At 53.8% G+C, this 20,511-nt stretch overlaps 9 protein-coding genes across 9 annotated transcripts; 5 read left to right on the top strand and 4 right to left on the bottom strand.

The window, feature by feature from the left end:
- Nucleotides 1-170: 170 nt before the first annotated feature.
- CYP-17 (putative P450 monooxygenase) lies at nucleotides 171-1,682 on the bottom strand (the record flags this gene model as incomplete). The annotated part of the gene is made up of 2 exons (XM_003854971.1): nucleotides 171-719; nucleotides 779-1,682. The coding sequence occupies 2 exons, from the start codon at nucleotides 1,680-1,682 to the stop codon at nucleotides 241-243; spliced, it is 1,383 nt and encodes a 460-aa protein (XP_003855019.1).
- A 1,008-nt stretch (nucleotides 1,683-2,690) lies between these two features.
- Nucleotides 2,691-5,677, bottom strand: MYCGRDRAFT_55490 (uncharacterized protein; the record flags this gene model as incomplete). Its single annotated transcript, XM_003854970.1, has 2 exons — nucleotides 2,691-4,908; nucleotides 5,020-5,677. The coding sequence occupies 2 exons, from the start codon at nucleotides 5,081-5,083 to the stop codon at nucleotides 2,912-2,914; spliced, it is 2,061 nt and encodes a 686-aa protein (XP_003855018.1).
- Nucleotides 5,678-6,046: 369 nt separating this feature from the next.
- Nucleotides 6,047-6,754, top strand: MYCGRDRAFT_103315 (uncharacterized protein; the record flags this gene model as incomplete). The annotated part of the gene is made up of 1 exon (XM_003855427.1): nucleotides 6,047-6,754. One exon carries the CDS (start codon nucleotides 6,077-6,079, stop codon nucleotides 6,662-6,664), a length of 588 nt encoding a protein of 195 aa, XP_003855475.1.
- Nucleotides 6,755-6,768: 14 nt separating this feature from the next.
- Nucleotides 6,769-8,287, bottom strand: MYCGRDRAFT_68570 (uncharacterized protein; the record flags this gene model as incomplete). The annotated part of the gene is made up of 3 exons (XM_003854969.1): nucleotides 6,769-6,921; nucleotides 6,976-7,473; nucleotides 7,544-8,287. 3 exons carry the CDS (start codon nucleotides 8,285-8,287, stop codon nucleotides 6,769-6,771), a joined length of 1,395 nt encoding a protein of 464 aa, XP_003855017.1.
- Nucleotides 8,288-8,596: 309 nt separating this feature from the next.
- On the top strand, nucleotides 8,597-9,558 carry MYCGRDRAFT_68568 (uncharacterized protein; the record flags this gene model as incomplete). The annotated part of the gene is made up of 3 exons (XM_003855428.1): nucleotides 8,597-8,706; nucleotides 8,773-9,131; nucleotides 9,186-9,558. 3 exons carry the CDS (start codon nucleotides 8,608-8,610, stop codon nucleotides 9,247-9,249), a joined length of 522 nt encoding a protein of 173 aa, XP_003855476.1.
- A 591-nt stretch (nucleotides 9,559-10,149) lies between these two features.
- MYCGRDRAFT_55479 (uncharacterized protein) lies at nucleotides 10,150-11,290 on the top strand (the record flags this gene model as incomplete). The annotated part of the gene is made up of 3 exons (XM_003855429.1): nucleotides 10,150-10,255; nucleotides 10,315-10,426; nucleotides 10,486-11,290. 3 exons carry the CDS (start codon nucleotides 10,218-10,220, stop codon nucleotides 11,098-11,100), a joined length of 765 nt encoding a protein of 254 aa, XP_003855477.1.
- Nucleotides 11,291-12,673: 1,383 nt separating this feature from the next.
- Nucleotides 12,674-14,587, top strand: MYCGRDRAFT_84691 (uncharacterized protein; the record flags this gene model as incomplete). Its single annotated transcript, XM_003855430.1, has 1 exon — nucleotides 12,674-14,587. One exon carries the CDS (start codon nucleotides 12,674-12,676, stop codon nucleotides 14,585-14,587), a length of 1,914 nt encoding a protein of 637 aa, XP_003855478.1.
- A 313-nt stretch (nucleotides 14,588-14,900) lies between these two features.
- Nucleotides 14,901-15,623, bottom strand: MYCGRDRAFT_108135 (uncharacterized protein; the record flags this gene model as incomplete). The annotated part of the gene is made up of 4 exons (XM_003854968.1): nucleotides 14,901-15,118; nucleotides 15,174-15,310; nucleotides 15,367-15,464; nucleotides 15,521-15,623. 4 exons carry the CDS (start codon nucleotides 15,542-15,544, stop codon nucleotides 15,045-15,047), a joined length of 333 nt encoding a protein of 110 aa, XP_003855016.1.
- Nucleotides 15,624-15,893: 270 nt separating this feature from the next.
- MYCGRDRAFT_90874 (uncharacterized protein) lies at nucleotides 15,894-20,511 on the top strand (the record flags this gene model as incomplete). Its single annotated transcript, XM_003855431.1, has 5 exons — nucleotides 15,894-15,930; nucleotides 16,030-17,120; nucleotides 17,197-17,210; nucleotides 17,398-20,348; nucleotides 20,504-20,511. The coding sequence occupies 5 exons, from the start codon at nucleotides 15,894-15,896 to the stop codon at nucleotides 20,509-20,511; spliced, it is 4,101 nt and encodes a 1,366-aa protein (XP_003855479.1).

Below are 20,511 nucleotides of genomic sequence, written 5' to 3'. Positions count from 1 at the left end.
TGGATATCGTAGCAGAACGGTTGCAACGGCACGTAGGAACGTGTACATGTGACTCAGCAGGACCGAAAACAAGGAGCGCAAGTAGTCGTACAGGTAGCCGTGCAAGTAGCCGTGCAGGTAATCGTACATAGAGTTGTACATGGAGGTGTACAGGGAGGCGTACAAGGAGGCGTACAAGGAGGCGTACAAGTAGTTGTAACGATTGGCGAGCGAGCAAAGCTGACGTTCGTGTTCTTGAAATCAGAAGGCTGGTACAAATCGAAGCCATAAACCTGCGTCAGGCATCATGGTCAGGCCAACGTGGTATTTGACGTCGTCGACCCACGCTCCATCGGACCGAAAAGCAAGCGTATTGCCATCTTCGTCAATAGGAATGATCTCCTGAAAGTGTTGCAAAGCTCGACAGATCAAATATTTTGCCTCGGTGATGGCGAATCGTTCACCCAAGCACTTCCGAGGGCCTCCAAGGAAGGGATGGTATGACCAGTCGACCATCCGTTGCTCTTTCGTGTGATCCTCCCATCTTCCGATGTTGAATCTGCTGGCGTCCCTTCCGTATAGGTCTTCGCTACGGTGCGTGGCGAACGTGGAAAATGCGATCAACGTCCTTTTGGGGATGAGAATGGGAGCTTCACCATCCTCACCGCCGCCATGGGGCAAGAATGTATCCTCAGTACTGAAGCGACCGTTCAGCGGTATAGGGGGGAAGAGTCGAAGAGCTGTACATGTCATGCTAGTCAGCTGTCTGTCTGCAAAGAAACATATATTGAACACTCACTCTCTGTGACAAATTGGTCCAAAATGGTCATAGAGTTCAATTCACTCTTCGTGGGTGCTCTGCCGTCCGTGCCGACCATGCTTTCGATTTCCTTCCTCATCTTGATCAGCACTTGAGGTTCCCTCGAAAGCGCGTAGAAAGCCCAGCATAGCAAAGCTCCGGACGTGTCCCTTCCCGCGAGTAGCAAGTTCATGAACTGGTCTCGCACCGTTTCGTGATCGCCTTCTTGGTGCAGCAGAGAGTCTAGAGCCACATAGCTCTCTCCGGATAACTTCCTACTCTTTCTAAGTTCTTGCGCATGGCACACTGCTTCATCTACAAGCCTCTGTGCGACATCACAAGATTTCCTGAATTGGACCGAGTCGATAAGCCAGTAGAAAGCCTTCAGTCGCTCACGCTTGGAGATCCATTTGAATGCAACATTGAACTCTGCAGCGAAGTCGTCTGTCCATTGGGTGGAACTTGCGGGCGCCATCTTGGAATCTAAATCTTTCCCGAGCAGGAACTCCGTTGTCAACTTCAAGCTAAGGTCGAGCAAGAGATCTTTCATATTGACAGCGACAGGCGATACGAGCGGACCCCGATCAGATACAAGGCCAGAAGTCATCGCATTCCGAAGGAGTTGGAAGTGACGCTCGACAAGATTCAGCTCTGGCAAGGTCGGCCGCTGAATCATGGGAGCCAAAAGCTTGCGGGATGCTTCCCACTTGGATCCGTCCTGGGTGAATATGCCGTCCCCTAGCAGAGGTCGCACGCACCCATGTCGACCACTCCCAATCTCGAAGGACTTGAACTGTCTCGAGAGCATCGCACGAATGTTCCGAGGGTCCCGAGTGATCACCGTATAGACAGACCCACCCCATTGGGCATACGTATCTCCATATCTCTCGTGATCTCCGAGCATAAGCAGAGGATACGTCTTGATTTTCTCGGCCTCTGTGACCTTTCTAAGCTTGTCCAGACCAAAAGGGGGATACCACTTGTGTTGTAGGCATCGTAGCGGGAGGCAGCCTTCGCGTTGGACGATTCGCTCATGAGTTGCCTTGACTCGTGAACGTTGAAAGAACCAGTATACCAGAGCTCCGATGATAGTAGCGTAGAAAGAGGCCCACATGATTATCTTTGGACAGGTTGTAAAGCATAGTCCACTACCTTAGGGTTTGCTGACGGGTTCATCGACCGCGGAGGAATGTCGTGGATCGAACGCCGTATACACCAATTTGGCGCATCTGAGGATAAAGAGGCGGAGCCGTTCGAGCTTTTCGAAGAAAAACGGACGGACAAGCGCACGGGCATTCATGCTCGCATGGGCGAAACGCTCGACGAAGGCTCAAGCCGCTCGCTCCACGTTCGAGACTCTGGCAGCCTGGTCCTGGCCACCTGCGTGCGAGAACGATGTCCATGGTCGCATTCGCTACGTGAGAAGTGGACGGTACCCTTCCCAACTAGCCGAGTCCACGTTTCGCTTCCTGGCGTGTATGGTGTATCCCGCGTCTAGTCCGTCTGGATGATGGGCATTTCGCCTTGGTCGGATTTGAGACTCACCATTCCGATGTACCAAGCCGCTGTATTTGGCGGTTAGCAGATCAATTGAAACCTTGCCCAGAGACTGGATGCGGTATCGTGTCCCATGCCACGATCCAGCGAGGCTGCGTTTCCCGGCAATGGGAAATTATTGGTGGGCTACGAGGAGTGAGGACAATGCGTGACTTTGCCGCAGCCAGGCCAGGATCCCATGACTCGCTCATCATGGCGCGAGGGACGCTTCAAGCTGTGGCTGGCGACAACGTGCCATTGCGGAGAAGCACCATGGATCCCCTCGCGTGAGAGAACAAGGATGGAAGAGGGGACTCTGGCGTATCTAATCGCTGCCTCCAGGAGTGAGATCGGCGTCGCATCGAGTTCCAGCGTGGGTTTTGCAACCAGGTGAGATGCGTGCTTTGAACATTATCAATCATACCTCGTTGGCCCGACATATCATTGTCCTCCGTAATTTAGACTTTGCCCTTTATGCTTCCATCCCATGCCGATCATTGCGCCCTCATTGTGAACGCCAGTAAGTCTGTCCTGTACATGTACCTTCATTAAACCCATAAAATGCTCATCCGCATCAGCCGACATGTCAGCCGTTCATCACATCACGCTCTCCCTTTTGACATCGACGAATGCTTCCTGCAGCAACGGAGGCAGCGTATGCATCGTCTCCCACGCCTCATTCCTGATCAGACCAGCATCGCCCGTCTTGCCAGAGCGATCCAGTGTATCGGCATACATGCGGTCCGACACAGCGGTCCACAGCTTGTTCTGGGTCTTCTTTGCAAGGTTCCGGCCTGCTTTGGCTGACTTCTCAGATTGCTCGCCGACGACATTGGTAAAGAACAGGTCCGTCATGATGTTCACCAGCATGCAGAGCAGATGGTCGTCAGCACTGCTCCGCGCTGCTTGCATGGCGTTCTGCATGTACTGCTTTGTCTTGAGAATGGTGCCGTCGCCGTCCCTCGGCGAAGACGAGGTACAGCCAAGCAGGTTGTAAGCTGCTTTGAGCGCCTTGTTGCCATACTCGTTGCCATTGCTGTTGGTGTGAGTGGTGCAGAAAGGTTCGATTTGTGCCAGTAACTGGTCGACCTTGGCGTCGTTGGCCATGGACATTCGCATGATCAGGATGGCGTTCAAAGTGGCGATCACCTTGACAGAACTCACGGTCCCTTGGCCAGCCTTGCCCTGCTCTTCTGGTGTAAGAACCAGCTCCGGTGAGCGGTACAGATGGAGTGCGCCAGCCAGGTCGCCCAGACCATGCTTGCACAGTGCCTCCAGATAGGTCACGAGGGCGAGAACATTCCCATCTGGTTGGCGCTCCAGATGTTGAAGATCTCTGCGGATATTAGCCACACCCTTCGTGGCCGTCTCCCACTCTGAGCGACCGCACATGGCAAACACAACGTAAAGGAGAAGCACGAGTCGCATTCGTCGCTGGTGATTGTACTGTGTGGACGCGACCGTGAGCGATTGCAGAGCTGCTTTGGAGGTGGCGTTGCTCAATTTCACCCCCTCACTCAGGAACGACTCTGCATGGTGTTCGGTTCCGGCATTTTTATGCATGTTGGACAGGCCACTGAGTAGAAAGCCAAGCGTGTAGACTTGCGTCTTGGTCAGCCACTTGAAAGACAGACCCGGATCTCCACTTGGTGTCGTCTTGAAAATGCCTTGAGTGTCGAGTTCAAGATCTGCGGACGTGCCCTTCAGCTGCGCTAAAGGTAAGAACCATTCGTTTCCGATCTGTGGCCACAACGGATTTCTCGCAGCAGCATCCAGATCAGACTGCATGGAGCGCATCTTGGTGATAGCTTGATCGGCTTGTAGATTCACGAGGCTACAAGCCAGATCCAGGAAGTCAAGCATGGCCTTGACTTGAGGCATTGACGCCATCTCAGGGCCAAGTTGATGGGCTCTCGCTGTAGCAAGGGCTCGCTGTGCCATGTCAAGGCTGTCAGGAGAAGTGGAGCGGAGGTGTACGAGTGCCGTGAATGCCGAAGCCACAATCTGGACAGAAATGTTGTATTCTTGACTGGCGATGTCACTGATTGCGCTCAAATTCTTCACGAGAGTTGCAGTCTCAGTTTGAGGATGCTCGGCCTGCAAGCCAAAGGACAGCCGCAGGAACCGGAAGGCGTAGATCCAGTGGGTGAGACCAAGCTTTTCGGCCTCGACGATCAGCTTGTCGACAGCCTTCATGGCCGCTTTGGTCTTGCCACCGCTGTGCCAAATTCGGGCGAGGAGGTGATGCATGGCGTACTTCGCATCGGTCAGTCTAAATCGGTCGCAGGTTGATATGCCTTTGCTGAGCACTTCTTCCGCCTCGGTGTCGTTGTCGGTCTCCTCGAACAACAGGCTCGCAAGTCGCAAGCGGATCCGTGCTTCCTTCCGAGCATCTGGTATGCGATAATTGTTCAGTACGGATTCCAAACAGCCCATACCCGTGGCGAGCAGCGCGTGGTAATGGTCAAGTATGTCCTCGTCGACTTCAGCAGTATTCAGTGAACCACTCATACTGTAAGCAGCAGTGATATACTCGTCCGAAAGAGTCAACAGAGCGGCTTGGTAGTCAACACTTGGAGTGTTAGCAGGGATCGCTTGGATCTGCGATGAGGCCAGTTCTGTCAAGGGTGAAGATGCCCCCTGTGACTGCTTGAGATGCTGAGTGCTGACTCGGCGGGGAGGATCATCGCAGGCAGGAAGTGGACGACCGTCGTTGGAACGTCTGCGTTTTGGCCCTCTCTCCATGCTGTCTTCCGTTCGTTGAAGCATGCGGACGACGGGAACCTGGACGTGAGCCACTTTGCGTTGCAAATCCTGAGGGTTGACGACAGTGGGCGTTTGATGCTGGGTTTGAGCAGACCCAGGCTGCGAGTCTTGACGGATTTGCTGGCTCTGAGGCAGCGGCACGGGCGTTTGGGAGTGGACTGATGGTGGATGAGATTGAGACGGAGGACGATGCTGCTGCTGCTGCCTTTGCTGCGGTACTTGAGACGGTGTGTTCACGGGTGAGGCCAGACTAGGCTGCCGTGGAGGTTGAGAAGACTGCTGCCATTGTGACTGTGATGAAGAGCGATGGGTCGGCTGTCTTGGCACCTCAGGTCGCAAAAGTTGAGGCTGTGACGCCGAAGGTCGAGGCGGAGGCTGTTGCTGATGTTGATATCCCTGGGGTGGCGGCTGGTAGTATTGTAACGGATCGGGTGAGTATCGATCGTCGTGTGGGAATTGACTCTGTGGAGTGATTGGAGAAGGATATTGAGGCTGCTGGTAGGAAGGCGTCTGGTAATACACCTGTTGAGGTTGGCCTTGATCGTAAAAGTTCGGGGCAGAGAATTGAGGGTGCTGTTGCGGAGCGTGATGCCGATATGAAGGTGGAGGATTCGGGTTCTGCTGCTGGTGTTGGAGGTGGTGGTATGCTCCAGGCTGCTGCGGATATTGGTGCATCTGTTCTTGCCATCCTTGGTCGTAGCCTGAGGGCATTTGCCCACCGTAGCCATAAGGCATCTTAACGATAGTTCACGGACATTCCCTTCCCAGATCCCTTCTGCGCTGAATTTCTATCGCGACTGCCCAAAGCTCCTCCAGTGTTGATCCAGCGCTCCGGTGAGACGCGAGACACGCGTGAAGTGGATGCGGTAGCGCTTTACGGACGTCCATACAGCCGTCTCGGTCAGAAGCCCCAGATTTTCTTTGGAGCTCGCCTGAAATTAATTCAGACGGTCGAGCTCTTGCGTTTCCCGACAACAACAACCACGATCTCTGACCATGCCTCCCAAGCCGAAGTCAGGAGGGCCTGCAAAGGCGTCGAATAAGCGACCTGGAAAGCCATCGTCTGGCGGGTCGTCGTCGAAATCAGGACCGCCATCAAAATCGAAGAAGCCCAGCGGACCCAAACCTGCGCCAACACAGCACAAGCCGAAGCCGACTGTCGACAACAGGAGGAAGAAGCCTCCGCACATGAAGTACACCGAGAAGGAATTGAAAGTTCCACAACTGAATGGCATTCGACCCGCTGGTGTTTCGAAACCACCAAACGCAAAGAAGGGCAAAAACTTCGTCGACGACAAGGAAAGCATGAATGCAATCTTGGCCATGGTCATGGCAGAGAAGGAGGGAAACATCGAGAGCAAGATGATGCGCGCGCGACAAATGGAGGAGGTTCGGGAGGCGCGGCGGATAGAGGCAGAGAAGCGCACGCAGAGCAAGAAGGAGAGCTTGGAGGACAGGAAGCAGAACATCAAGGACGACAGCAAGAAGCGCCGAAGATCAGACAGTGAGGTTGCTAAGCCGGCGAAGGAGGAGGTTCAGGGCTCGAAGAAGGCGAAGCTCCGAAAACGAGTGAGCTTCGGATGAGGCGGAGCCGACGATGTCTACGACTTTATACATGTTCTATGTGTATCGTGGACCTCTGCCAGATATGTGCACCGCAGATTCGAGCATTCTGTGCCGCTCACTGGCTACTGCTCACTCTCGGCTCGGAAAGCCTTCCTCTTCATTGGATCATACCGGAATGGTGTCGGAAGACCGCCATGTGGACCTGGCTGAGGAATCGACTTTTCGATCTGGCTGAAGTCGATGTCACGGGCCATGGCATTGAGGAAGTTGGCCGCCTGTGACTCGGTCAGCAATCACAATACCTCTCAGAACAGGAGAGCATTTCTTACCGGTCGGACATTCCACCTGGTCCCGGTTCCCCACTCGAACCACCCTAAGTGTCCTCCGCCGCTCGTGGCACATATGACGACGAAAGGATTCTGTCGAATCTCCTCGTACGGTACACCCTCGTCGAATGCGATCGGATCGTCTTTCGCATGGATCGCGAGCATGGGAATGCGCACGGCGAGCACCGAGTCGGAACTGCTAGCATCTCTGTAGTATGCGCCCTCGGTCGGGTAGCCCCAAGTGGGACACTGCACTGCGCGGTCGAATTCATGCAGATACTTCAGTCCGTGCATCTTCTCGCGGGTGATCTCCTTGTTCTGCGTGATCTGTTCGGCGTGTGTGTCGAAGAGAGCGAGCAAATTCCGACCCATAGTTTTGCTGTATACTTCACGGCCAATGTAGCCTCGTTGCAGGGCGACGTTGCTGACTTCCAGTTTCCATGGATTGCTCACGACCACAGCGGCGGAGAGGAGGCAGTCTTCGCCCTCTTCACCAACGTACTACAGAAAGGCAAGTCGTCTCAGTAAAGGTGTGCATAGAGGTATGTATTCGCTCGTCAAAGCTACGTACGTTGGTAAGGATATTGGCGCCCAAGGAGAACCCAATGCCAAAGAGAGGTCGGTTGGGCCAGGTCTTCCGTGCCCACTTCACTATCTGTCTCACATCCCATGTCGCCCGAGCGTTGAACAGAACGCTCGTTGTGATCTTCGATCCAGCGCAACCACGAGCATTGACCACAAGCGCTTCCCACTCGCCGCCTGACAAACCACCAGCTTTTTCGCCCTCGGACGTCTTTTCGACCAGCGGCTCGAGGACGTGCCGGAGGTATGTCTCGTAGGACCCACCGCTAAGACCATGCAGCGTGATGAGCAGTGGCTTTGTGTCTTGAGACGGCAAAGCCTTGAACTCCTTGTCCGTGAAGTAAGTCGTTCGCGGTGGAAGCATATGGTGTCCTACTCCCATTGGATCCTCTCGCAGTCCTTCATCTTCAGGGCCCCCATCTTTTGCAGATTCCCCAGTCGAGGGCGGAGCAGCCGTCACAAAGTCCACTACGAAGTGGCCCTTGTATGCAGCATCTTCGGACTCAAACACTCGACGCTTGTAGTGGATCTTCGGTCCTTCGTACTTTACAGCTGTCCATGCAGTCTGCAAGTGGCCATTGAAGAGGAACGGGTTGATATTGCATGGCGGAGTTACGTCCTTGACCAGCTCAGGCAGAGCGCGTTTGAGACCTTTCTTCGTCTGTAGGATTAGTGGGTTCTCTGAGTGAGTGAATGTCGTTGAGCAAGAACCCGGAAACCAAGAAAATGCCATGATGCCTGTCCGAAGAAGGAAGTTCAAGTATGAAAAGGAAGCTCTCGAATCGATGTGCAAGAAAGAGAATGTATCAGATAATGTAGTTCCTCGGTCTTCCAAGACACCAAATCAACCATACGGACGTTCGCAACATGTGAAGACGAAGCCTCTACGCAATCGACATGTAAAGTGAACCGCCGATAGAGTTTTGACGGACTGCAGTGCCGAGCCCTGGCGTCACTGCAGACGGGAGCACCAAGGCAGCGCAGCTCTCACAGCTACCAACCTCACGCGACAACGAACCATACCACCTTCAACATCGGAACCGCGTATCCACGATGTCTGGCGATCGTCTCTTCCGTCTCAGATTTCCGAAGCCGGAATGGATGAACAGCGCCAACACCCGTAACGCAGGCGTCTACCTCTCCGGCGCACTGGTAAGCATGCCTTGGGCCATGCGCCGTTGTTGCGACAGACCAGGACACTGATCAGACCCCTCACAGTTCTCCATAGCCCTCTTCGTCCTCATCGACTCCTCTGTTTACAGCAACTCCCGCCTCAATGGCGCCGACCTACACATCAACTTCGTGGACTGGATCCCCGGCATCTTCTCATTCCTGGGAATGATCGTGATCAACAGCATTGACAAGACTCGCTTGACGGGCGACACATTCGCATACTCGGGAGACGGAGTGGCATGGAAGGCGAGGGTGATCCTGTTTTTGGGCTTTGCGGCTATGGCTGGAGGACTAGCAGGTGGAATCTCGGTATTGGTATTGAAGTATATCACGGCTGGAGCGGAGGGCATGACGTTGTGGTTTGGCGTATCGAATTTGATCGCGAATGCGCTGGTGATGTTCAGGTACGTTGGCTATCAATGGGACAATCCTTGGACAAATACTGATCATTGCTCTAGCTCTGTTGTGCTTTGGGTGAGCCAGAACATGGAGGATGATTACACCTACAACCTTGCTCTGTGAGGACTTAGGGCGGGCAATAGAATCTAGCAGCGATAACGACGGGAGTACGGGATGCAATGCGATTGACCAAATGCAGCTGTCCATAAGGCGGCATGCCTCTTCATGAGAGAATTGGCTGGCGGATCTCTTAGATCTCAGGTGCAGGTAACCTTGCTTGTGTGGAAGCAGTGCCGCTAGATGACAGGGCGATCCAGTCGCGAGCGAGCAGATCAAGATATCCGTGCAGTAGCGGTTCAACCATTCATTGCGGTCGAGATATGTTGATCTCCCGGCTTTGTGTTGTATGGTACATAGTGGTGAAGACCCCGGAGCTGCAACATCTTCGCCGGCTGTCCTTGCCTCCGCCCATGCCTGTTTCTCTGCAAAGACTCATCTTCGTCTCATGCTATAGTACATCGTCCCGCTGCTCTAGCCTTCCTCTTCAAGTGTTCGGTCGCATGGTTTCGTGGTCGGATGGTTCAAACGAGCTTCTTGACTGCGCTGACAGCGAACGGGGCTGCGTGTCTGTCAGCAAGCATTTTGATCGTACGCGTTGTTCTCGATCCTTACAAAGGTAGAGGAGAACGCAAGACCCAATCATGCCATATACGGCCTGAGTAGCCACGGCCTCTTGTTGACGAAGCTCCTCGGCGGAGGGCGGTGGTGGTGCTACGCAACAATTAGATTGGGCCATCTGTGACTAGACAAGCATACTTACGTCCTCCAAACATTTTGCTATGGATCGATTGACTTTGGGTATTGTGGTTGGCTTGTGATAATGTCGGAGAAGACATCAGTTCTCTTCAACTTTGTTGCGGGAGAGTGACACGGGCCGCCGAAGCTCTCTCTCCAAACGCGCAGCTCGATTGCCTGCTGCTGGACTTCATTCAATCAACCCCAACCATTCCACTGTTTCCATCCCTCCACGACCTCTCATCTCCGCGACAACATCAAGACGCTCAATACCTTATCTCGTCTGAATCGTCGCCATGTTCCGCAACAACTATGACAACGACTCCGTCACCTTGTGAGCTCACCTGCACAAGCGAACGATCAAAGGACTTCCGCTCATTGACCATGTCACAGCTCTCCTCAAGGCCGCATTTTCCAAGTTGAGTACGCACAGGAAGCCGTCAAGCAAGGTTCAGTCGTCGTCGGCATCGTCAGCAAGACACACGCAGTGCTCGCCGCCCTGAAGGTATCACATCCATCGATCTCCTCACTGTCGCTCTCTTCAACCATCTAACATCAATCTAGCGCAACGCAGAAGAGCTATCATCGTACCAACGCAAAATTATCCCGATCGACGCACACTATGGCATCGGCCTTGCTGGTCTCGCTTCCGACGCACGAGTGCTCTCCAACTTCATGAAGCAGCAATCCCTCGCCTCTCGATTGACCTACGATCGCCCCATCCTCCTTTCCGAGATCACATCCCGCATCGGTGACCGCGCTCAGACAAACACCCAGCACTACGGCAAGCGACCTTACGGTGTTGGCCTGCTCATCGCGGGTGTCGATGCCAAGGGTCCTCACCTCTTCGAGTTCCAGCCTAGCGGAGTCACACAAGAGATGATTGCATGTGGTATCGGCGCGCGCTCGCAGATGGCTAGGACATACCTGGAGCGGAATTTGGATGAATTTGAGGGTGCAAGCCGCGAGGAGTTGATCAAGCACGCGCTGCGGGCGTTGAAGGACAGCTTGAGCCAGGACAAGGAGCTCACGATCGACAACACAAGCTTAGGGATTGGCGGTGTGGATGAGGCGTTCAAGCTGTACGAGGGACAGGAGATTGCGAACTGGCTGGAGACGACATTCGAGAACAAGCCTGAGAGCGGCGAGGGTGCGGAGAGCATGGAGGTCGATTCATGATAGAGACTTCCGGATGCAGGTACTCGGGCACGGCGAGGCATTCCGGAAGACTGGAAGAACAGGCATGATGGCGTGTATATTACGCGAATGCCACAGACGAAATGAGCGCGGTCAGCATCGCGTCTTACAAGATCCAAAGTCGATGGTACGAATCATCAGCGAGGTGAGGAAATCAAAAACCATTGACAAATCGTTACTCTTGAGCTACGCATCGGTTGCGGCACCGCGCCGTTTGCATGTAACTCTGTCCAAACAGCCTGGGCTTCTGATCTCGCTCAAGCATTCCCAATTCCTTGTCGCCATTCCGCTAACTACAGGTCTGATCAGTATCCTGCTCACCGATCACGGCGCTTTCTTCGATACCCCTGGCACAAACATGTCAATTCTATGGAAATGAACCACCGCTTTCGCAGGCGAACGACGCCTGGCTTCCTCCAACACATCCCGCGCCCTGACACCACTGTCCCTGCGCACCTCCACGAGGTAGGTTCCCATGGCCGAGGACTTGTTTCTCCAGCCAGTGGCTATGCTTCGAGGCAATCGCTTCGTGTAGTAGATGCTCACATGGACGTATGTACACGACGGCTGAGTGAGGAACATATCCGCCCAAGACGCCGCCAGGGGTCCACTTGCTTGGAGCTGACTGCTCAGGAAGCGAATGGTGTTCTCTTCCGATGGAAATACTGGATTGAAGGTCACATCCGCATACACGATTGCCTTGGCTCGTGTCGTTCCATCGGCCAGCCGTACTGGCATGCGCAATGAGGTATGCTTCGTTCGTTGTTCGCGAGTCCTGCTGTCGTCGTAGACGCCGTCGTTCCTGATCGTCTTCAATTGCGTCCGGTGTTGCAGACAACCACTTCGAAATGTGCGTCGCTGGAGTTGAGGCGAGTATTGGATAGCCTCGTGCCAGGTCTTGCAAACGCGTTGTGCGCTGTACAGCCCTCTGAGCGATAGATTGAGAAGGACCATCTCCAGTAGCTCCGTCGTCTCCAGTGCTCTCAGGGCTGCCATAGTAGCCTCCAGTAGCTTAGTCGGTGGCTCTTTGACAGAGTCTTCAGAAGCAGGGGCGTTCAAATTGATAGGTCTAGGCGCCAGAAGTCACGAGCAGTACTGTGGTCCTGTGGTCCTATGCACTGAAGACCAGTTTCTACGTCAGTCCAACTAGACTCACCACATGGCGTCTATCAAGGCTATTATACAGAGTGCCCAGCATTGTAGCATAATGCCCAGCACCTGCCCAGGACGCCCAGACTATGCCGCGGCGCAGACGAGCGGCAGTAAGCGCCTGTCTCACGGGATGCTGCGATCCATCGTGCGATGAATCACAATGTTGTTCCTCTTCCTCGTGGTGCTGTGATGTCCTGTGCTGTAGACATGAAGGATGTAGAATGGGAAACAGGAGTGAGGTGAAGAGGACTCGGGACCCGCCCATCTGGTCGCGCTGATCGTCATGATCCCCGCATTGACACGTGCGTCCCATAAATTGTACTTGGATAGCTTGCCCTCGAGACAACATTGGCAAAACTTACCTTGGACACATACGGCGCAATCTGCTCGCCTCAACTCTACAATGTTCAAGAAGAAGCCCACGATCAAGCCACTCGCCAACCTCAAGTCTTCAGACCGCCGCAAGCTAGCCGACCAAATCATCCAGGACTACGAGCTCGACCTCCAACAAGCAGACGACAGCCAAACGCCCGAACAGAAAGCTGAAGCGACAGCCGCCCGAACGACGTTACGCAACACCCTACTACCTGCAAACACCCAGTCATGTCGCTTCTTGACGACATATGGTCCCGACCTAAGGCAGGCATCTGGGACATTGTATGTTGGCAGCCAAGATGAACACGAGGCAAGAGTGTTGTGGTTCCAAATCGAAGGGAGGATATACCCATCAATATACACACTATGGAGAAACCCCAATGTTGTCCCATTAGTCCATACCCACGAGTTCGTAATGCAGAAATTACAGGGAGGTGCCGACCTCATGACCCCAGGACTCGCTGCAGGACCACCGTTTCCACCAAAGGCGAAGAAGGACACCATCGTGGCAATTGCCAGTACGGACCGGCCTACTGTACCAATGGCAATGGGCTTCTGCGCGATCGATGTGTGTGCATTGGATAAAGTACAGGGCGCCAAGGGTCACGCTGTTGAAAACATGCACTGGGTTGGAGATGAGCTGTGGAGCTATAGCGTGGCAAGTCGGCCAGGGCAACAGCCTCCGGACGAGATTGAAGGTTGGGCCAAAGTGCTCGAAGAACGTGGCTTGACAGAGAAAGTGAATGTATTGAAGCTGGAAGACGATGAAGAGAGCGGAGGGGTGTCTCTGGAGAGTGGAGGCCAGCCCGCTCCAAGCAATGGTGGTCGCGACGAGCAGCGGGATGACCAGATACCGGCCGAAAAGGAAGAGCTTTCACAAAAGGAGATCGACGACGCTTTCCGCAACGCATTCCTGTATGGGGTGCACTCCCACAAGACGTCGAACCCGAACACGGCGAACTACGGTTTGGTCTTTCCCTTGTCTCAATCCTTCATCATGTCAGCTTTGGTCCAGCCTTTCTTACCGATGTTCACACCCGAACTCAACACACAACTGCAGATCAAAAAGACATCGTGGAAAACAATCAAGCGATTCGTCAAGTCCTTGGACAAGGCGAAGATTCTGAAATGCAAAGACAAAGATGGCAACGAGACTGTCATCATGGACATCGACTTCGAAGACCCGACCATTGTGAACTTCAAGCCGTACCGTCTTCCGAAGAAGGAAATCGCTGGAGGAGCATCGAATGGCAAAGGGGAGACCGACAAGGCTGATGCGGCAGACGACTCAATTGGTCAAAAGCTGCAAGTCATGCTGAGCTACCGTCCTTCATCCAAGCTACAGCCACTTTTCGAAGCGTCGAATTCACACAAGTCCCACTACACGCCGCCTGAGGTCCGCGAGCTGGTGACGGCGTATCTGGAGTCCGAGAACTTGATCTCAGCAACCAACAAACGTTTAGCCAAGCTCAATCCTACCCTCGCCAACTCTGTGTTCGATGGTAGCGGATCACTGGACAAGGAAGTCTTGGCCAAGGGTTCCGTGCCACGAGACGCTCTGATTGACCGCATACTCCACGCCATGGCCACATCGTACACGATTGTGAGGAACGGCGAAGAAGCAAAAGCCAAGAGTGGCGCGCCGCCCAAGATTCACATCACGCTAGAAACGCGCAGCGGCAACAAGACTGTCACCAAAGTTTCAGGTCTGGAGGCTTATCACATCAATGCACGACCACTTGCAGACGAGTTGCGGAAGACGTGCGCAGGCTCGACGAGCGTTGAGCCCCTTGCAGGGGCGTCGAAGAAGAACGAGCGTGAGGTGATGGAAGTCATGGTGCAGGGTCCGCAGAAGGATACTGTACTGAAGGCTTTGGAGCGCAGAGGTGTGGACAAGCGGTGGGTGGAAGTCCTAGACAAGACAAAGGGCAAAAAGCGATAGATTATACATGATGATGCCCACGAGCTGAGACGAATTCGATGGCAATGTCAGAGCAGCGCCGGCTCTGCATCTCCACCCGCATGTTGCCGCTTCTTTTTGGGACACGAGTAGCGGGACAGCTAGAACTGCTTGTACGCCTGTTCAGCATCAGCTAAGACTGTACCTACACGACTTGCTAACGTGAATGCATGGCTGGTTAGCATGTCTAGAACTTTAGCTGCTCGCTAATTCAGCATGCCTGCTAGCATAGCTATGCGCCTACCTATATTCCTCTTACAGCACGTCACGTGATTTGGTCATTGCGAGAAATATGGTAGGTCGATCATAGAATTGATTGATGGTCTTATCTTTGGAAGGTGGTTCTTTTGAAGGTGTTGACTTTTGTGATCCGTCTAGAGTACACGCGCCATGCTCTTATTTACAGCCACTTCTCTCCAGCTCATGCGATGCGATCCGCTTAGAACGGGTTGTCCTCTGGCGGGATCTCCTTGTTGTAGAAGCTTCGAATGAAAGGGACCTTGTCGAGGATGTCTATCGCCGTATTAGTCATGTCTCTGAAGATGTTCTCGGAGTAGTATAATCTTACCTCTCTGGACCTTGGGAATGCCGTCGAAGAAGTAGATGGCGAAGATGCCGGCGGCCAGACCGAAACCACCCGCAAGTTGTCCGGCGCGGAGAATGTGCTGCGTAGTGATGCCGTAGAAGGTGTATGGGATCTTGTACCTAGCCAGGAATCAGCCGCGGCCTTGATTACTCGCGACCGAAACTCAAGGACTTACTGAGGTCCATACTTGCTACGGAACGTCTCGTATGTAACGGGTTGTCTCCATGGCGTCACTCCACTTCGTCCATCCTTTCCCAAGTATCCTCCACCAACCTGGAGTCCATAAGTATTAGTTCAGTGCAAGGCAGATTGAAAGGAGTGTCCCATACCATGCGGGCGAGTGTAGGCTGCATCGTGTTGGTCGCAATTTGTCGCGAGAGAGGGCTGTATCTGAAGGCGATCTGCGGTCGCAATTCGAGGATACTGTGGCCGGTCGATGCGGTCGGCGATGTCAAATGAAAGAAGTCTGACGTTGAAAGTTGATGCAACGACGACGTGAAGTTCCGCTGCTCGGGCCAATCCGGAGCTACTGAATGCGCACCTGCTCCAGGAACCACCATGAAAGGTACCACATTCTTGCGACAATTAACCTTGAACGCATGCTCTGCACAAGCTAAGCACTTTTGCTATTGATTTCCACACATGAGCGTGCTCGATTCAACATAAGCGCGATGCTGCAGACCAAGCTCACCGAGCGTGGACATGGAAAGCACCACCCAGAGCTCCAGCAAAGTCACAGGTTTGTGCCGTCCGGTGTCATGGACAGCATATCCCACGGCATGGTAAAGCTAAGCTCTCGCAGTGGAATATCATGACCCGTCTGGACTTTTCCCTTTAGTGTTGCCAGACCTCGCTTCTCGACTACCGCTGCGAAACCTCAATTGGCACTCACCTCCAAGGCCATTGCGCCAGATTCGTTCCCTCCACGTCGACTTCGTTGCGGACACTGCGTCACAGAATGGCAGGCCTGAGCTCGCTCGACATGGCTCCAATGGTCCGAATAGCCTCGATATCGTTCGGAGCGGTGGAAAGATTGTGCCGAAGGAGAGGCGGCATCAAATTCCAGGCTTCAGGACGAGTCCCTACTTGAAGGTCTACATTCTTCGATGCGATGACAAGGAGGCATACAAAGAGAATGATCGTCAAAGAATACGGGAATGGATTCGCGGCAACGTCACAGCGAGTGGGAAGCGGGATGATCACGATGCGTTCGAGTGGATGATACTGCATGTGGTTATACCTGGCACGGCTGCGGCGAGCGAACCAAGATGGCGGGAGAGCTCAAACGACCCGGATGAATTGAAGGAGCGGAAAGGTGGTCCAAAGTGGCCTGGCAAAAACACACGGACAGTTTTTGACAGACTGCGGGCAGACTTCAATGAGACCGGCAAGGCCGCCCAGGACCGTGTTTCGCAGATTAGGCTGGTAAAGGAAAGAATACCGGCAGATCTCGTGTCGTTTCTGGATGGCGTAACGACCCTCGAGGAGTCCGTACAGGAGCGCGAGAATGCATGGAACGATGTAATCACGAAACTGAAGACGCTCATCCTGGCGCCCTTCGATCGACGAGTCCGCCATTACGAGGCCGACATCGCGGAGCAAGAAGCTCGACGCTCTCTGCCAGGCTGGAATTTCTGTACCTTCTTTATCCACAAGGAAGGGCTGGCCAAGGCGCTTGAGAGCATAGGCCTGGTTGAAGATGCTCTCGCTCTGTACGACGAGCTTTCGCTCGGCTTGGAGTCCATCATACGGGACATTGCTGCAGGCCGGGCTGAAGGGACAGCGACGAGCTTTGCACTCTTTACCGACGACATCAAAGCCCGCATTCTTGGGAGTCCCACACAAAGTACTGATGATGCACACGACGACACGAGAAACACGAATAACGATGCAGCGACTCTTTTTAGCAAGGACTATCGAGAAAGCATTGTGCGCAGCAATATCTCTGTTTTTGACTTCATTTGCTACTTGTTCTCGAGACAGAAAGTCTTGGTATTACGACTAGCTAACGCGAAATCGGTGCGTGTTGATTTAGGCGCAAGGCCGAGTAAGGAGGGTGGTGAAGATCTCGTTTTGACCTCAGAGCTCTGTTGGCGTGCATCGACTTTCATTCACAACGCGGCCAGAACTTTGAGGCAAGACATGGTTGCAGGGCAAGTAATTGCAGGATGTCGATGTTGATGTCGTTCGCTAACACACATTCCAGTATCAGATCGGGCAAATCCAGTTACTCTCCTAGCGAAACTGAAAGCATTGTTTGCTCGTGGATCTGGGCAGTGGCTGGGCAGGTACTCGAGCAGACAGCAGCTCCTGCCTTACTGAAGCTCACCCATCGCCACGGGCCTGACTCGTCGACGCTCACGAATGGGACTCCCAAACGTGCCGATCTCAGCATGGGAATGGGTGCCAATACGCATCCGCAGCGGACGGCCAGTCTATCACGCCCAAAAATTGATCCGCTGGAACCTGGACATCCGTTGTCTCGAGCAAGAAGTCAAGGTGACAGACCGCCATCGAGCTCAGGCCTTGAATTGAAGCACTTAGGTGGCCTGCCAGGTCAGGCCGAGCTCGCGACATATCGCGCGGAGCTGATACTTGTCCGTCGTAAGATGCTCGAACAGGTCGCGAGGTTGCACGGATGGCATGCTGGCCGGGAGTCCGCGAGAAGTATGAAGCGACGAAGGCTCGAAGTTGTGGATCTTCGTGATGAGGCTGAGATGGCTGACGGCAATGCAACATCGAGCTCTACAGTTCTTGGACCAAGTCTTCGGAGCGCACTGCGCACTCAGCAAATTTTCGAAGCCACTTTCGAGCACTTGACAGAGCTGGCCATTCGACACTACTTCACAGCAACTCAGAGCAAATTCGTCGAAAGGTTGACGGGTGATCTCGCGATTCTCAAATGTCAGCAAGCGAACTATGAAAAAGCTGCATCCTACTTCGAGAGTATCGTAAAACTCACGGAAACGGATAGCTGGACCACGGATCTCGAGACGCTCAGCTCTTACTGCAAATGTCTGAAGCATCTGGAACGCAATGCCGATTACACACGAGTCGCTCTTCTACTTCTATCCAAGATAGTAGCCAGACGAATAGAGCGCAAAGTCCCTCGCTCTCGCGCAGGCGGTCGAACCACCCGCGATTCAACGACCGATGCTTCAGAAGCCTGGTCCAACGCCGTGGAAGCTTCTGCAGTCCTGCCAGATGATAGTGTTCATTCGATGGGACGCTTCTTCTGCGATGTGCGCCTCAATCCGCAGTTGAGACATGATTCTGCTTCCGATGGATTCAGCTTATCGTTCGAACTCACGAACGTCCTTGATGAGGAGCTGTTAGTGGATGAAGTGGCTGCTCGCTTGGTGAGCGCAGACGACCCGGGGTCCGAAATCTGGTTGAGAAGTGATGCTGGTCCCGTCAGGCTCGTAGTGGGTCGGAATGATATTTCAGTCAAGACGTCGATGGTGACGTATGGCCCGTATCTGGTCGACAAGATTGTGGTGAGTGCCAACAAACTTCGCTTTGTGGAAGAGGTGCGACCCGAGCCGACTGCATTGGTGTTGAACCTCACAGGTACAGGACCGCCTGTCGTCACTCCAGCCAAGACACCGCCCTTTGTTTTCGTATATCCGTCGGCAAATGCATTCAGCGCCGATGTCAGACGCTCGAGGACTGTTCATATTGACAAGCGTCGACACTTCGAAATCTCGCTTGAAGCGGGACGCGATGCTGTACGAAACCTTGAAGTCAGACTGAAGCCAGCAACTGCTGGTTTACGCCTATGGCTGGCAGACATTATTGCAAGCGGCATCGATCGAGCTTCGAGTCCAGGCAACAAGACTGGCGAGGTGCAGTTCGGATCGCTTGACGCCCACGCTTCTGCATCTGTCCAAATACCATACTCCGTGGAACAGGCGACAAAGGAACTCGCAGTCCGGCTTGAGGTTCGCTACACTACCGACAAAGACACTTTTACGTTCTTGCAGCCCTTCAAGATCTTCAACAAGCTGCCCCTCGATGTGGATGTGGACGACGTGTTTCATCTGAACGCTCTCTACTCGAAATTCACAGTACGCGCAACGACACGCACACCGTTGTCTATTCTGGAGGCACGACTTAGCGATTCCACGGTGTACACCGTCGAGGCGCCTCCAGTGCTTCCTCTACCACTCGCTGTGTATAGATCGCACCCGTCCAAGCTCGTGTACAAGATCTCACGCAAACCGTCAATGGAGAGCGTCACTCTAAAGAAGGATGCTGCCCTTGCTTTGGACCTATGCTATATGCAAACAGACGAAATGCTCGTGGCTTGCCTTCGCGAGCTGTTCCTGGAAGGTCTTGAGCAGAGTGCCTTCTCCCACTTGCAACGTCTGCTGCTCCCGTTAGTGATTGAACGCTTTCAGCAGTCCATTCAAGACTCGGATCTTGAGATGGCTGCCGTCATCGGGGAGGTCAGAGTACCAGACTACGAGACTGTGGGCTGGTGGGAGCTCGTTCGAACTCTCCCAGAAAGCATTCAGGATGCGCTCGAAGCATGGCTTCGAAGTTGGCACACACAGCACAGCGTTTTGACAGTGCGCGAGACCGCGACGAAAGCAACCATGGCGCACAGGATCACAATCTCTGTGGAAGTGCCCAATCTAGATGTTGTGTTCAGCGCCGCTCTGACGCTGCCGCCAACTCCGCCTCTGATTGAGGGATACCCTCCGATCTTCAAGATAGGCGCACCCATCAAGGCGGACCTGCAAATCAAGCACACGAAGGACTGGAGTGCTAGAAGTATATTTCCAAACGTGCCGCGCGTCAAGCTGCACGGCCAAGACGAGGACGATTCGACGTTCGTGGTCGACATTGGAGCAGATCCCGATACGTGGTTAGTCGGTGGTCAACGACGCCGCCGCATGAAGTTGGGAGATGAACCATTGAAGGCAATCAGTGTGCTTCTGATACCCTTGAGGGAGGGCAGACATGCTCTCCCAGTCGTCGAGATCTCACCTCAACCGACTGACGGCGACGCAAGCGGACCTGACGCTGGGGACAAGACGATCTCATGCGCGACTTACTTCGAAAGTGCCGGACAGTCTGTTCAGATCGTTCGTGACATGAGGACCTCCAGGGTCTATATCGAGGAGTTGCCGGTGGCTTCTTCGTCTCGACCGGGTACGGCATCGACCAGGGAATTGGGTCAGCCGGGGGCATGGCCAGGGAATGTGTAATGCTCGTTCAATCAACGAGCTCGAACAACTCTCCATTGTTGACGTGCTCCGAAACATGCAGACCGATGGAATGTAGAGGTTACAACGACGATCGTACAGACCAGTGA

Source organism: Zymoseptoria tritici, chromosome 2 (assembly GCF_000219625.1).
Source record: "Zymoseptoria tritici IPO323 chromosome 2, whole genome shotgun sequence".
NCBI classification, from domain to species: Eukaryota; Fungi; Ascomycota; class Dothideomycetes; order Mycosphaerellales; family Mycosphaerellaceae; genus Zymoseptoria; species Zymoseptoria tritici.
This window is presented reverse-complemented; position numbering and strand designations above follow the sequence as displayed.